Source organism: Bacillus rossius, chromosome 2 (assembly GCF_032445375.1).
Source record: "Bacillus rossius redtenbacheri isolate Brsri chromosome 2, Brsri_v3, whole genome shotgun sequence".
NCBI lineage: Eukaryota > Metazoa > Arthropoda > Insecta > Phasmatodea > Bacillidae > Bacillus > Bacillus rossius.
The window spans coordinates 1,641,660-1,656,495 of NC_086331.1; the positions used below are offsets into that span (position 1 = coordinate 1,641,660).

The 14,836-nt window shown below is 36.8% G+C and overlaps 1 protein-coding gene across 1 annotated transcript in view; it reads right to left on the bottom strand.

Moving 5' to 3' along the window:
* Window positions 1-1,509: 1,509 nt before the first annotated feature.
* Window positions 1,510-14,836, bottom strand: part of LOC134529023 (leucine-rich repeat neuronal protein 3-like) — a 275,127-nt gene continuing 261,800 nt past the window's right edge. Inside the window, exon 5 of the mRNA XM_063362701.1 lies at window positions 1,510-3,663. Within this exon, the coding sequence (XP_063218771.1) occupies window positions 1,627-3,414 (1,788 nt within the window). The 5' untranslated portion in view covers window positions 3,415-3,663 and the 3' untranslated portion in view covers window positions 1,510-1,626. The remainder of the gene's footprint in view (window positions 3,664-14,836) is intronic.

Sequence of the window (14,836 nt, forward strand, 5' to 3'; positions counted from 1 at the left end):
TATTTTACAATTTAGAACATATGCAATACGCTTCAGTTGTAATCATATACAAAATTAATAAAAATTTAAATTAAAGGTTTTACAACAATACACTTTCACGTATAACACTACAAATACTTTTTATAAATAATTATTCTATTTTATTATGTTTTAAAATTGATAACAGGGAGAATTATTACAACTAGGCTTCAAAGCTGTACGATTGTTGAGAATCGTTCTTATTATGTAAAATATAACTTCAATAAGGTCAGCATAGTTAAATTTTTTGTTCCAAAATGCATTTTACTTATTTTTAAATTTTTCTGAATTATTTCCGTAATTTTTGAGAAATACAGAAAATTTGTTTTAAATATTAAATCCGGGAAGTTATTTTATTATTACATAGAAACTGAACGCATGTTTTAAAAATTATTGAAATCGCGTTTGCCATATTTAAAAGTATATTTTTTATTAAAATATTACAAGTAATACTATAGAGAATTATGCATTCCAACTTTTTTTTTTGCTCTGAAAAGCATTGGGAAACCAGATATTAAAATATCTACAAACAGGAGGAAATATTGCAAGACCAATAAAATTAAGGAATGCATCCCTTACTTAGGAGGAAATATTATTATCTTCCGTAGGCCTAGATCACTCTTCGAAAATTCCACAACACTCTTAAAAAATAACTTTATCCATAACATACTCGTTTACAAAGCACGTTCGAAAATAAGGCTTATTCAATGTAAAGGCTTTTACATAAGCGCATATCTTTCTCATTGCAGTTTATTCAAAATTCATCCTAATAATTGAGTGATAAACACACACAGAAAATATTCATGTTATAACTAATTTTTTGATGCAAAATAGTTGTAAAATAACTAAGACCACTTCAAAAATGTTATATGCCTAAAACAAGCACTAAAACTTATAACTTATATTTTTACATCAAGCATGTTTGCTATGTTAATGAAAAATAAATTACTGCAATCACTTTAATATGGCAGTAACTGTAAATAATACATTAGGTTTATAAACGAAATTGAAAAAAAAACTGGCATTCATGATATTCGTGATTTTTAAATTGAAAACCATTTAAAATTATTTTAAATATTAAACACATCATATCGTTAAATAATTATTTTCAAACAAAATTTCTTATCATCTCAAAGTAAATTTTTTTATAAAGAAATTTACTTTATCAAATAAAAGCTCCTTTTTTAAATTTCAATTAAATTTATTGGCTAAAATAGTCAAAATAAGGATTACTACAATTTATTGTAATGGGAAAAATCTCTAGAATAATGCTGCTCTCATTTATCACAGTCTCAAGCTTATGTCATCAACAAAAGTCTTTATACGCACACATTTAGGTGCCTCAGTTGACAAATCCAAAGTTATATTTTATGAAACATCTGTTATAACCAAACTCCTAGAACCCACGGGTTCATTAAACCCAACCAAAAAATTATATAATTTTGTTAACTTAGTCGTGGCGTTTAAACTTGTATAGGTACAGATTGGCTTTATGAGGTTTTTTTTTATAAATTGGTTTCAATTAGTTCAGTCTTCAGATATGTCAGTTTATTAGTTAAAAAACTTATTTTTAGTTCAGTTTCCCCATAAAACAAATAAATGTTAAATTCACACATAAACTATGTGTGCTGGTTTCTTTATTCTCGCGTCAGCGTTATAGTGGGGGGTGTACATTTGTGGTCGCCTGTGGTCATGCACTCTGTTTTCTCCTGGAAAAGTTTCCCAATTGGCCAATGGACCTTGAATGTGGAAATCACGGTCAACACATTTGCTATGCTTCAAAACTATCTCATCCATGCCTTCCATATCGGGCCGTTTCGGCACAAATCTTAAGAGCTTTCCAGTTTGACGACGATTGTTGTAAAGACTGTGGTTGTGATGGTGAGTGGCAGTAGTGTTGTGCAAACTACGCGTAGGAATTTCGGTCTCTGTTTCTTCAGGCTCTTTCTCCCTCTTCTTGCACCACTTTCCACATCCCAAAGAAAACATAACTGTGCAAGAAATGCTCAACAGAGAAATCACGACACCTGTGGTTACTAGCAATACAATGAGCCAAGTGGCCTCACATATTACTACTGATTCTGGGACATCCACCAAAAGAGTTTTCTCGCCAGTATTTAAATTTTGACACTGCAATTCATCAATATCGAGGCGAGGCATATTGTCTGGTATGACAGTGGAGATTGCCGTAAAATTATTTGACATAATGCCACGCTGCTTTCTTGCTAGAAGCCACAACCAAAGCATCGAACAGTTGCAGCGAAGAGAGTTGCCGCCAAGGTATAAATAATGGAGTTGATCCAATGGAAAATGTGAAGCATCTAATGATGTCAATGAAGTGCCCCGTACAGACAAGTGAGTCAAGAGGGGGTTGCTATGGAAGAGTCTGATGGGCAAAGTCTCCAAGTTAATGTTTCCATCCATTATCAGTGTCTCGAGCTTTATGTTATCAACAAAAGCCCTAACATCTACATGTTTCAGATGCAACAGTTGACAAATCCATAGCGACCTCAGGTCAACAAGATTTTGAAACGCAACAGGTCCAATGATACTGAATTCATTTCCACATACACGCAACTCTCGTAGTTCCGTTAGCTTTGATAACTGTGCAGTTGGAACTAGAGAAATATTGTTATTACCCAAGTCAAGAAACTCCAACATTTTCACATTGTCAAAAGCTGTCAAGTGTATATCAGAAATAACATTAGATTCCAGAGTAAGAACTTTCAAATCTCGAAGGAGTGGAAAGGAGTCCTCACTTACAACCTCTATTAAATTGTCATCTAATGCTAGCACCTGCAGTAACTGTAAATTTCGAAGGACGTGCGTCGGCACATCAAGAAGTTGGTTGCCATCCAGTTGAAGCGTTCGGAGAGACTTTAAATTGTCAAAAACCCCTTTCCCTATTACAGTTATATGATTTTTGGACAAATTCAAATGCTCCAAATTCGTTAGTTCCAGAAAAATACTTCCTTCAATGTTGTCCAAAAAATTGTTGCTTATGTCTAAAGTCCTCAGAGATATCAGTCCTCCAAATGTTTTCCTTTCTAAAACAGTAATTTGGTTATTACTTATGTTAAGGATCATTAGTTCGGCATGAAGTTCAAAATTCTGAGACCCGAGAGTAGTTATTTTGTTTTGAGAAATATCCAAAATTCTTAAGTTGGTATAAATACATATTGTATCACGTACACTCGTGATTTTGTTGCCTCTTAGATTAATCACTTTAAGATTAGGGTTTAGCTGAATCGGAACAACGTCCAAACCAGCATCTTGGCAAGACGATTTCAGCGATTCATCGTCACAAATGCACATACCAGGGCACAATGCGAGACTTCTTTCATGTGTCAAAAGTAAAGTCAACCAAAAAACAATCATTCCTGTCCTCCCAAGCATTATGTCAGCGTGGTTCAACTGACAAAGTGTGAGCTCTCACGGAGCGAGCTCAGAAGTTGTCAGTACTCTGCTTGCCCAAGACCACACCTTATTGAGTTTGGCCGTGAGGTGGCGGATCCTCGCTGTTTCTGCTGAGAACAAGTGCATGGTCACTTATTTATGGGACGGCCTTCCACTTAGGAAGTTTAGAATTCAGCGAGAACACGCGAGTCTGGAATTATTTGTCGCTTCTCTTCTACCATCGAACATCTGAAATCAAAACATATTGAGTTAAAATGTTTTCTGAACACACTGAAACTTTACAAATCCTCTTTTAAACAAAGCTTAATAATCTGATGAAAAGTTACAAGTATCCATCCATTGGTGTAAGAAAAATTTGTAACAGTATTTTAAAATAACTCTAAAATTATTCTAAAATATTTGAAGTATGTTGAAAACAGCTGTTAAAAAAATTATATCAGTAAGTAGTTTAAATGTTGTAAATAAAATATTGTTACGATTCGGGAAAACGGGTTCGTAAGGAAAGCCCAATTAATTTTACACAGTTTTATTTGCAACTAATATTTACATTACTAATTAATGCACCAAACTTAATGTCTGTTCACAAATCATTGATTACCTGTCCAGTCCACAGTTCGCACTCCTCACTGGAACTAGGCCCACAGTGGTTCGCCCTCACCTCGCGCCTGTCCACACACACAGTCTCGCGCCACTCAGTCACACACGTATGTTCCCGTCGCTCAGCGACTGTGCCGTTCGCTGAACTCACACTTCACTCAACTAGCCTGTTGGAACTGCCGCCGAGGCCGGCGCCGCCACTTTTATACCCATTGGCTATCTTTCTGGAACACACTGGAGGGTCTGTGAAGTGTCGCGTCATCCTGGGCCGAATCGATGTTCGAAGTATCCAGAACAGTGGCGCTTATTCACGCCACTCCATTCAGTTTCTTTTGCAATTTCCAAGTCGTTAAGGGATATAAATAAACACTGAGAAGGAGGGCGTGGAGGCAGGGGGTGGCGAGGCCGGGCTGCTATAATATCCGAAGGTATGCATATGACATCAGTGGACATGCTCAGGTAACTGGCGCGCATCGTAACCATGGCTCTCGAATTTTAAACACTGCCCCTCCCGAACAGGTAACACATCTCTTTCGGCATATTACTTCAATCAGTCCAAATGTACCACTTTAATTCGTCCACTCTTTCTCCTCTGGATGCGATAGACCACAACATTTAGCCATTTCAACACTTTATATGGGCCTTCCCATGACACTTGAAGCTTAGGGCACTTGCAATTCCTTTGCTGTGGGTTGTACAGCCACATAAAATTTCCATCCTAATAACCAGTCGAGTTATCCTTCAGGTCATACCTCATCTTCATTCGGTTTGTCACTACTCGGAGGTTATTACAAGCTTGAACGTGTATGAATTCCATACGCTCCTCCAGACGATTGACATAGTCAGTTGTGCTGGTCTGCTCTTGGCGAGGATGGACTAACTTGATGACATAAGGGAGCCTTAACTCCTGTTCAATCACAATAATAGCAGGGGTCCGTCCAGTGTAGTCATGGATGACATCCTTATATGCCATAAGGAATAACTGGATATGTTGATCCCAATACTGTTGATGGTAAGCCACAACCTTGGCAACGTGTTCCTCAAGAGTTCTGTGCAACTTCTTCAACATGCCATCGGACTAAGGATGCTGGGCCGTAGTCCTAGTTTTATTTATTCCCAGCAACCGACACACCTCCTGAAACACTGTCTACTCGAAATTGCGGTCTTGGTCTGAGTGGTGCTCTATTGGTACCCAAAACTCCAAATGAAGTTGTTGACTAGTGCATCCACAATGATAGTGGCTTCTTGGTTAGGAAGTACATAAGCCTCTGGCTGAGGTAATCCATTTCTACCAAAATAATCTTTAGTCTTGGGAAATGGTCCAACGATGTCGACTGATATCCTCTCAAAGGGGGATCTCACATTGTAGGCCATCATTTTCCCACAACTCTGGTGTTTTAGCCCTTTTCTAGCCGAGCATATTTCGCATCGTCTACACCAAGCCTTCACATCCTGGCGACACCTCAACCAATAGTAGCATTGATGGATCTTGGCTAGAGTTTTGTTCACCCCTAGATGACCACCAGAGGTACCATAATGGATTTATTTCAACACCTCTGCCACTAGACTCTTTGGAAGGAGTAGTTGGGTGGTAACTACTTTTCCGTTTGGACTCTCCCATGCCCTCCTTAGCAGTCCATTCATATTCCTCAATGAATCACCCTTTGCTCAGTAAGCTTTCACAGCCTTTCAGTCACTGTAGAACTCATGCCATGTTGGATGACCAAAAACATTCTCTAGCCAACTTATAATAGGTGCCAGAGCAGAATCTTGTCGCTGCGCTGCTTGAAAGCTGGCATTCTTCCATTTATCCTCTCCGTTAGTTATCGTTTTTAGCCAAACATCTTCGATCCCCTCGCTTTTCTCCGCCCTATTGCAATTGTTGCAGTCTACCTTGCAAGATCTTCAGGAGAGGGCATCGGCATTGCTGTGAATTCGGCCTTTCCTGTGTTCTATCCGACAATCATATTGCTGTATCTGTTCAATCCATCTAGCAAATTGTCCTTCTGGATTCTTGGACTGTAGTAGCTACTTAAGTGCAGCATGGTCAGTGCGTAAAAGGAATTTTCTCCCATATAAATATTTGTGGAAATGTTGCAGAGACTTCAATTCAGCCAGGAGTTCTCTTATTGTGACACAATTGTTGCATTCAGCCTTATACAAAACTTTGTTGTAGTAAGCTATTACTAGTTCATTTCCACCTTGAACCTGGGAAAGTGCAGCAACCAACTCATCTTAGCTTGCATCTGTGTCAAGGATATACTCTCCATGTTGATGGGGGTAAGCAAGTATGGGGCTAGTACACAGGGATTTCTCGAGGTCTTGAAAGGCAGCTTCACATGCTAAAGTCCATATAAACTGTCTCTTGTCCTCGGTCAGCTGGTCCAGTGGTTTTGCGACTGCTGAGAACCAGGTACAAACGGCTATAGTAGACACAGAGTCCAAAGAAACTCCTTATATAATGCTTATTCTTGGGTTGAGGCCACTCCTTAACTGACCATATCTTCTCTGGATCTGTTTGAACTCCATCCTGCGATACAATATGTCATGTTTTCCCAGTAAAGCAATGCAGCACAAGATCCAGTCTTAAGGTGATGATGTGTGCATGTTTTATTATAATTTTCTTAAAATCTTCTTAATAATTATTATAAAATTTATATTCTTTCCCAATTTTCTAGTTAAAAAATTAGGGATTTTCAAGATGGCATTCGTGACATCATAGTCCAAGATGTCGGAGTGTCTTTATTTACATTTTTATTCATAATTTTTATAAATTTTAAAATTTTCCCCGATGTTCTAGCATTAAAAAATACTGATTTTCACAATGGCGGTCGTTACGAAAATTGCAGCAATATATAATCCAAGATGGTGACCGTAACTATCATGCAACGATGACATCATACACATCCAAGATGGTGGGCATAATGAAAAGTGGAACATTTTTAGAACCAAACATAGTGACAGTAAAGAAATGTAGAATTTTTTTAAATAATATTTAATTAAAATTTGATTAGTTAAATGTTTTATTAATTTTTATTTTTTTCCAAATTTATAGCATAAAAATTACGGATTTTTAAGATGGCGGATGTAACGAAAATTGCAATGTTTCTTTAATTAAAAATGGTGGGTGTGTGGTAACAAATTTTATTACCTTTTTAAATTTTTATTAAGAATTTTTTAGTATATTTTTAATAAATTATATGTTTACTCTTGCCGGGAATCGAATCGAGGACATAAATCTATTAAGTAACTAAACATGTGAAGAAAGCAGTTTTTTTTATATTTCTTTCGATTTTTTTGGTCAAAAATTAAAGATCTCAAGTTCATGGTCATGGTCAAGGTCAAGGTCGTGATCTCGGTGGCTTAGGGGCGGCTTGTCGTCGAAGACCTTAAGCCATCTTGGGGAATTTTGGTTCTTTCTAAGGCAAAAATGTTGTGGTTTTTCGAATTCCGAATTTTTTGAATTTTTGAGTAATAATAAGGAACAATTTTCCCTCAATACATGAATTTTTCCTTCGAAATAGGGAAATTTTTAGAACTTTATGTCATGTTTAAGGAATTTTGAGTCCAAGATGGCCGCCATGACGTCACAATCCAAGATGGCGGTCGGTACCTACACACCTCAGCCTTGAACCCTGGATCCGGATGCCCTATTGTATACTACTGAGATTGTGGTCACTTCGAATATGTTGCCCAGGACCTAGACAGAAATTGAAGACCAGATATCTACGTTTCCACTGATTATTCCTTTCAAAAAAATAAGTGTCGTTCGAATCCTTTAGTCAAAAATTATTCAAAATCAATTTTCTTTCTCTTGAGAACATAACGAAATCAGGGCTTTTCACTGTGGACATTCTGTATAACTTGAGCAATATAGTGCAGAAATAACGTTCTCAATTTATAAATCGCTACACAAATGTTATTTAATATTCGACATATTTAAGGTAAAAGTTAACGTAAACTTTTTTTTCTTTTTCTTAGTTTCCGAATGTAAAAGGAAAAGCTCATCTGTCGCCGACGAAGCACCGACATTGCTGCGGTTATTTGAGCAGGAGTCTGGTGCGTGGGGGAAGGCGGAAGGAATGTGTTCAGAGGAGGAGCGACTTGGAGGATTTGCGTCAATCCGCCTTCCTCTTGCTGGCCGGTGGCTCACCATCCCGTCTCAGACTCGCAATCAGCTCGGGGCGGACCACTCTAGCCCACGCCCCGCTGAACACAACTCCTCGCGACTCGCCACTACTGGAGCACTCGCCGGCAGCTAGTGAACATCACGTGGCCAGCGTAGGTGGCTATTGACTACATTCTCTAGGGAAAAATTACTTACATTTTAGTAAAAACTTATTTCTTGCTGTACTCTGTCTCCCTTGAAATAATTTTTAAACACTTTTATTTTTATGTATTTACGACCATTCAAATTTATTTTTATTTTTAAAAATATTTTCTTTTATTTCAAACACACTTACAGAGAACGATCGTCTTACGATTTAGCTTTTTTTTATTTTCGTTGTAGATAAAACGTAAGTTCCATTCGTTTGAAAGTTAGATGAAATTTTTTTTATTTATATTTTGGTTTTTACTTTCATTGGAAAAAATGTATTTAGAGACGTGAGAAGTGTGTGCTGTTTAAATTTATATATTAAATCAACATAGTGTGAGATTTTTGGAACTGAACAGAAATGCTATAAAAACAAATAAGTGCTGGAAATGTCTTTAAGTAATCCTAAATCACCTAAACAGCATAAAATTGGTAAATTGTTAATAAAAAGTTACAATTTACGAGAAATTTAAAACATTATCATCTAAGAATTAACGGAAAACGCAATGGCTCAGTTGTGTCTGTCTTTACTGTTGACCTAAAACAAAAGCCTAAATTAATACAGATATTTGATATAAAACTCATAAATTTCGATGCATGTAGGGTGCAATGAGGAAGTAGTGCTTACAAGACAGACCACTCTTAAGACGTAGCAGAACCTCGGCGGTATGTGAGCATGAAGCGATAAACAAGCACCATATGCCAGCCAATATCGCGACCTGGTATTAAAATGGTTTTGAAATTTTCGAGATATGCGTGTACTTATAGTACGAAGAATTAAATTAAAACAGTATCAAGTGGGACAAATTTGTTTGACAGCGCCTTACACAAATGCGTTATTAAATGCGAAGCGAAACTCATGATTTTCTACCAACGTTGCCTATCCTGCGCGCAAAATGTATAACATGAAATAAATTTAAAACGTTGGTACTATACGTGTACATTACAGGCCATGCGTTCTTTACACACAACTATCCGTTTTGACAGCCTGTCACCCATTTATATTATGAATAATTCATTTGCATGTTTTATAGTGCCTTGTTTGTAATAATGTATTTTTTTAATCCAGTTCTTAATGTTTTACAATTCGAAATCATGTTCAGTATCTTATGTACGATTTATAAACCTACTAGTAATTTATTATGTATAGTATTTGTGATTTTTTTTTTCATTTTCTTGGTTATTGTTTTTATCAAGATTATCTTAGTTTTAAAAGTTTTGTTTTATTATAAAACTGACAAGTTACCTATTTGTAAACATTCGCGTTGTTAGGTCAAAAATTATTTCAAAAATTACCAGTACTTCCCTTCCCCCCCCCCCCCCCCCCCCCCATGCTAGACATCATAAATATGAAGGGAATACTGGTCGCCAGAGCATACACTCAGTATTCTTAGCAGGCGTTTGCACTGGCGTGATTAGACTCTAGTCCCTGCGTCACGACCACAACTGCCGCAAATGAAGCTGACACGCCTTCAAATAAACTTGTACACGCACCACGCAGGCAAAACAATTGAAGAGCTTTTAGCAAAAACTACCGTAGTCAAAAAAATTCAATTTTACGTTTTTTGGTTCATCATGTGGTGATCCCTCGTGGGCATGCATAAAAAATACTGTTAAAGCAGAAACAACAATAGTCTGTGCGATTTGATTTTCCACATATTTTCAACAAAAATAACCATTGTTCGCAGCATTAATAAATTTTCTGTTTACATGTAGGCCTATACTATCCCACATATGTTGCCAACCCTTTATTTTTACATTTACGCTTTTTACTTGTTGGTTTTCAACTGATTCCTTTGTACCAATAAGCAATCAATAATAAATGTTACTTTCATTTTTGAACACTCGGACGAATTTGTTTTGACACAAAAAACTTAGTCCAGGACTAAGAAAGGTTCAAGCCTAATTGTTAGAGACCTGCAAAATTCGCGGGTTCAATGACCTCCAGGATAGACTCTACTACACTCTACACACTCGGGCAAATGCCACCTGTTCATTGGCTGCTGACTTGTGAGTCGTCTCGACTGAGTGTCTGTGATTCGACACTTCTTTGAGCGAGTGTCTCTAACTGGCCCTCATTAATCTAGATTAATAGTGAACCAGTGGTAGAAGCAGCGCTAAGGTATAATTATTTGAATTGTAGCATATCACGAAATGAATCCGCGAATTTTTCAGGTCTCTACTAATTGTTAATAAGATTTTGTATATTAATGTTGATTAACACATAAAAGGGGAGTAACGAAGTGTTATTTGTGTAGCATATGTTTTACATAATTTAAATACCAAAGAGCAAAGTGGGAACAATTTTTTGTGAACCCTGGTGCAAATTAATATGAGCGCATTGATTAAACACTGCACTGCTTCAATTGAGAATCATACAATTCAATAAAAAAAATTCTGGCACCCTAATAATCCGCATTCGAGCATCTTCTGATGTGCGTATATTTATACAAACATGTAAATATGTACCTTCAGGTAAAGATTTTTTAAACGCAAAATGTGTGTTAAGTAAAGTGCATTACATAAATAAGTTTATCACATAAACTATCTCTTGCCCGGGATGGGGGGGGGGGGGGGTTTCTCAAGTCTGAGTGATCATAACTGGAATGAAAGGTTGGTAAGGTTATGTCACAGACAACTTAAAGTCTCTAACATCGCAAAAAGAATAATTATAGCCAGGTGTAAGTTGCACGAGCGAGCAGCGAAATTTGGATATGCTCGGAACTGTTTAATCGTCACACTCTGTTTCAACGGATATTAGCTTCTCTTCAGTTGTTACCACTTGGACAAATTATGATATGCTAAAGATGCAAATCGTAAGCAATTAAATGCTTGGCTGATTGCCACACTGGTCAAATTTATGACCACAAAGTTGGTACATAAGTGGTTCAGACCAGTTGGCACAGTGGACACAACTCCTTACTGGTGGGTTAAAGGTACCGAGTTTGATTATTGGCCAGGTCAGGAATATTTCAACTGTGGGGAATTTTCTTTCTAGAGTTGATGACCGGGTGTTGTGATGTCCCTTCCTCTCCGAGCCGCGGAAAGCAACGGTAAACCACCGCATGTCATTTCGCCTGGACCACCTCAGGACACCATGGCATATGTAGAGATGGGCTGGAATGCATTGCAGACTCCACACCTATCAACCCTTCATCATCATCTTCAGCATCTTCAGCATCATCAATTACTCATCCATCCATTAATTATTTATCAATTACAATCAACAATCAAATTCAATCAACATCCATCAATTAATTATCAATCATCATTCATCGTCGTCGTCATCAATCAACCATCCATCAGTCAGTCATCTTCAATCACCAGTCATCTTTAAACAGCACCAATCATCATTTATAATTAATCATTCATTATTTATCCATATTCAGTTACTTATCCACAATCATCTTCAATCAATTATCCATAATAAATCAATACCCAATCATTTTCAAACACCAAGCATCATTTATCATCCATCATTCATAAATCCCCAATCATTAATTATCAATCCTTAGCCATCATCATCATTTTTAAAGTCTCATCGCCTTAAGACTCTGTGACCTGCTTTTTTAAAATTTACATACTCTGATGTACAATAAGTGAAAAAATGGAATTAAGTCTATTGCAATAAAACAAATAAACTATTCTAAAAATCATTAAGTCTAAGGACCGAGTTCCACAAATTTCAACCAAACTGTTTGAGCGTAGATATGTGCGGTTATTGGTGCGTTGTTTAATAGGGTGATTCGGAAAGTGTCCAGGTGAGAAAGAATGTACTTAAGGTAGACTATGCAACTTACTGGAGGCCTCCTACTCGTGGCTATGCGTGGAAAAGCACGAGGCCCTAGAGGTATGCAATGAGTGATGTTGCCCTCAACCAGTGACTTTTACTCATAATTAATGAACAGTAAGAAGTTATTCAAGAGGTTAAATGCATACTGTTTTCTTGAAGGCAAATTGCAGTTATACTTTTGTTTCCGCAGAAACATGTCATGAAATCAATTATTCAGTTTTAAAGTGAGTGTTAGCAGCAGGAAAAAAATCTCCTTGCGTGATATAAAAATTGAAACATCTTATATCTTGCTTCCAATAGCTTATGCTTAAGAACTGTTTTTCATCCAAACGAGCATGTTTTATGAATGCTTTTGTATAAATGTGCAAGAATATGCATGGTGTTGCATTCTGACTGCCGAGTAGTGTGTCAAAGAACAATTAGGTTAGAAAAATTATGCATTAGTTTGCATACTTACATGATGTAATGATGCTTTTGATTTAATTTTTCGCACCATAACCAAATTAACGATTTGGTATTGAAACACCAATAATTAAATGTAATTTCAGACTGTGAATACAAACTGTTATAGTTTTAAAGCTGCGATGTGTTGTTCACTAGTTGAACTCAGCAACCGCGGGTGAGGAAATAAGATGTCTTCGTGTTTCATACAAAAATGATAAATCATTCATAACCTGTACTTACCCACGCTACACATGTCCTTACTTCCAGTAACACGGCCAATGGCTTGGAGTTCTACGCTCGTCTGGACAAAACACAATACATAAGACAGAATGTCCGTTATTTTGTTTGTCATTTATTTCTCACAAATTTCCTCAAGCTAGTTGTATGTTAAATGCAATCAAGGCACGAAAAATTATTTTTTAAATGTTTTACTATCGTAGAAAGATAACTTCTATATAAATAATACTAAAAGCTAAATTTTTTATAAATTATAGATATAAAGATCTCTTTTTTTCTTCACATTGCACCGTATTTGCGCTTCCCCATTTTACATAAACAGTGCTCATGCTTTCCCACCTCCAACAAATCTAACATAAACAAATAATTAATATATGTTAAAATAACTGCTATGAAAAAAACTGCGAAAAGAAAGGAAAATATGTCACGGAGTAAAAAACTACTTAAAGTAATTATTATAGAGTTAAAGATTTTAGTTAGTTCACTACAAACTGGACTATCTGTGGAATAGACCGTGATAATTTTTAATTAAACTCCGTCACCTCTACCTTATTATTTACTATGGAGTTGTTTTCTTTCTCTCCTCGTAATAAAAGTTCTTTAATTAGCGACACGTCGTGTAATTAAGACTTCTACATGAAATATTGCCTTAATTAACGTTTGAGCGTTTTGTTTTGTTCTGTAGAAACGTAAATCATACAAGGGTACCACTGGATTAATTTTTTTTATTACGAAGTGCAACTGCTGGCTGTAATTACTGGATCGTAATTTAACATGCTGATTTTTACACAATAGGTTATGAAGAGAAATTAGGCTTGATTTTCTTTTTACCCATGTTTGCTTCGTTTGGATGTTTTTTTTTTTTTTTTTAAATTTTCTCAACCCAGAAAATTGCAGTATATATGTGTGTGTAAGTGGGTGTAGGTTAGGTTTGTGAAGGTGTATGTACCTATATGTGTATGTGAAGATGTGTCTGCAGAGTTTAGGAAAAAATCGACGATCAAAAGGTGGAATACTTATAATTACTTGCATGCGTTTATTACAATATATTCTTGGCTCGAGAGATGGGTTTTATGTGTCGGTAAGCATTTGATATTTCACTGGCCGTGCTCAAACCCACTGCCAACTTCCCGGCTTGCCCACGTTATACTTGGTGTTGATAGGTTTGTGACAGCTACACGGAAGGCATGCTTCAACATTTGTTGCTTGTGATGAGAAAACGAGCTTACCTACCATTTTTTAAATTTATTTTAAGGCCTTGACGATATTTGACACTGAGCTATTGTAAGTACTTTAAGGCACTTTTAAAATTTCTAATTTTATATTATTGAATTTTCATTTTATTTGGATTTATAATTAATTTTTTTTATACATTTTCACTCCTTCAAGTTATTGTAACTAAAAGTTTTAGCCAAGTTTCTCTGTTGAACCAGTTGGGGCATCGGTCGCCATGCCCACGTGACGCCAGAGCGACTCCAAGCATGCATGCTGTCTCGACCCACGCCGCTACTCCAGCTCTGTGCTTGCTGCAAGCACCGTGCTACCCGTCACTCGTGCTTGCAAGCCTTGCAGTGTCCTTTCTGGACTTGGCTGTCACACTTGTGCTTCGCTCTGCTGTTCCGCGTACCGCTCCATCCACAGTCGGTCCTTCGCCTTCAGCGCCTTTTCGTTTGCCACAGTTTGATAGTTTCTGGTCTTCGGTTTTATTTCTTTAACTGATTTGTGTTAGTGTGACCCGACAAATTATTTACTCCTGTGATTTTCGCCATGTCAACCATTGTTATTTAACCGTTAACTACTATAACGGATTTTTTGTGTCTCTGTTTGTTTTTTGACACTGCATTACTTGAAAAGCAGTGTTTTCTCTGAACGCCAGTGGGCGGTCAATCCTCTGACATCACTTGTGTTCCGACGATCTGCCGTGTTCAGAGGAAAACTGATTGTCATCTACACCTAAGTTAATGAATATTTGATTTTAACGAAAAATCAAATCACTGAATAGTATTAAATCGTCG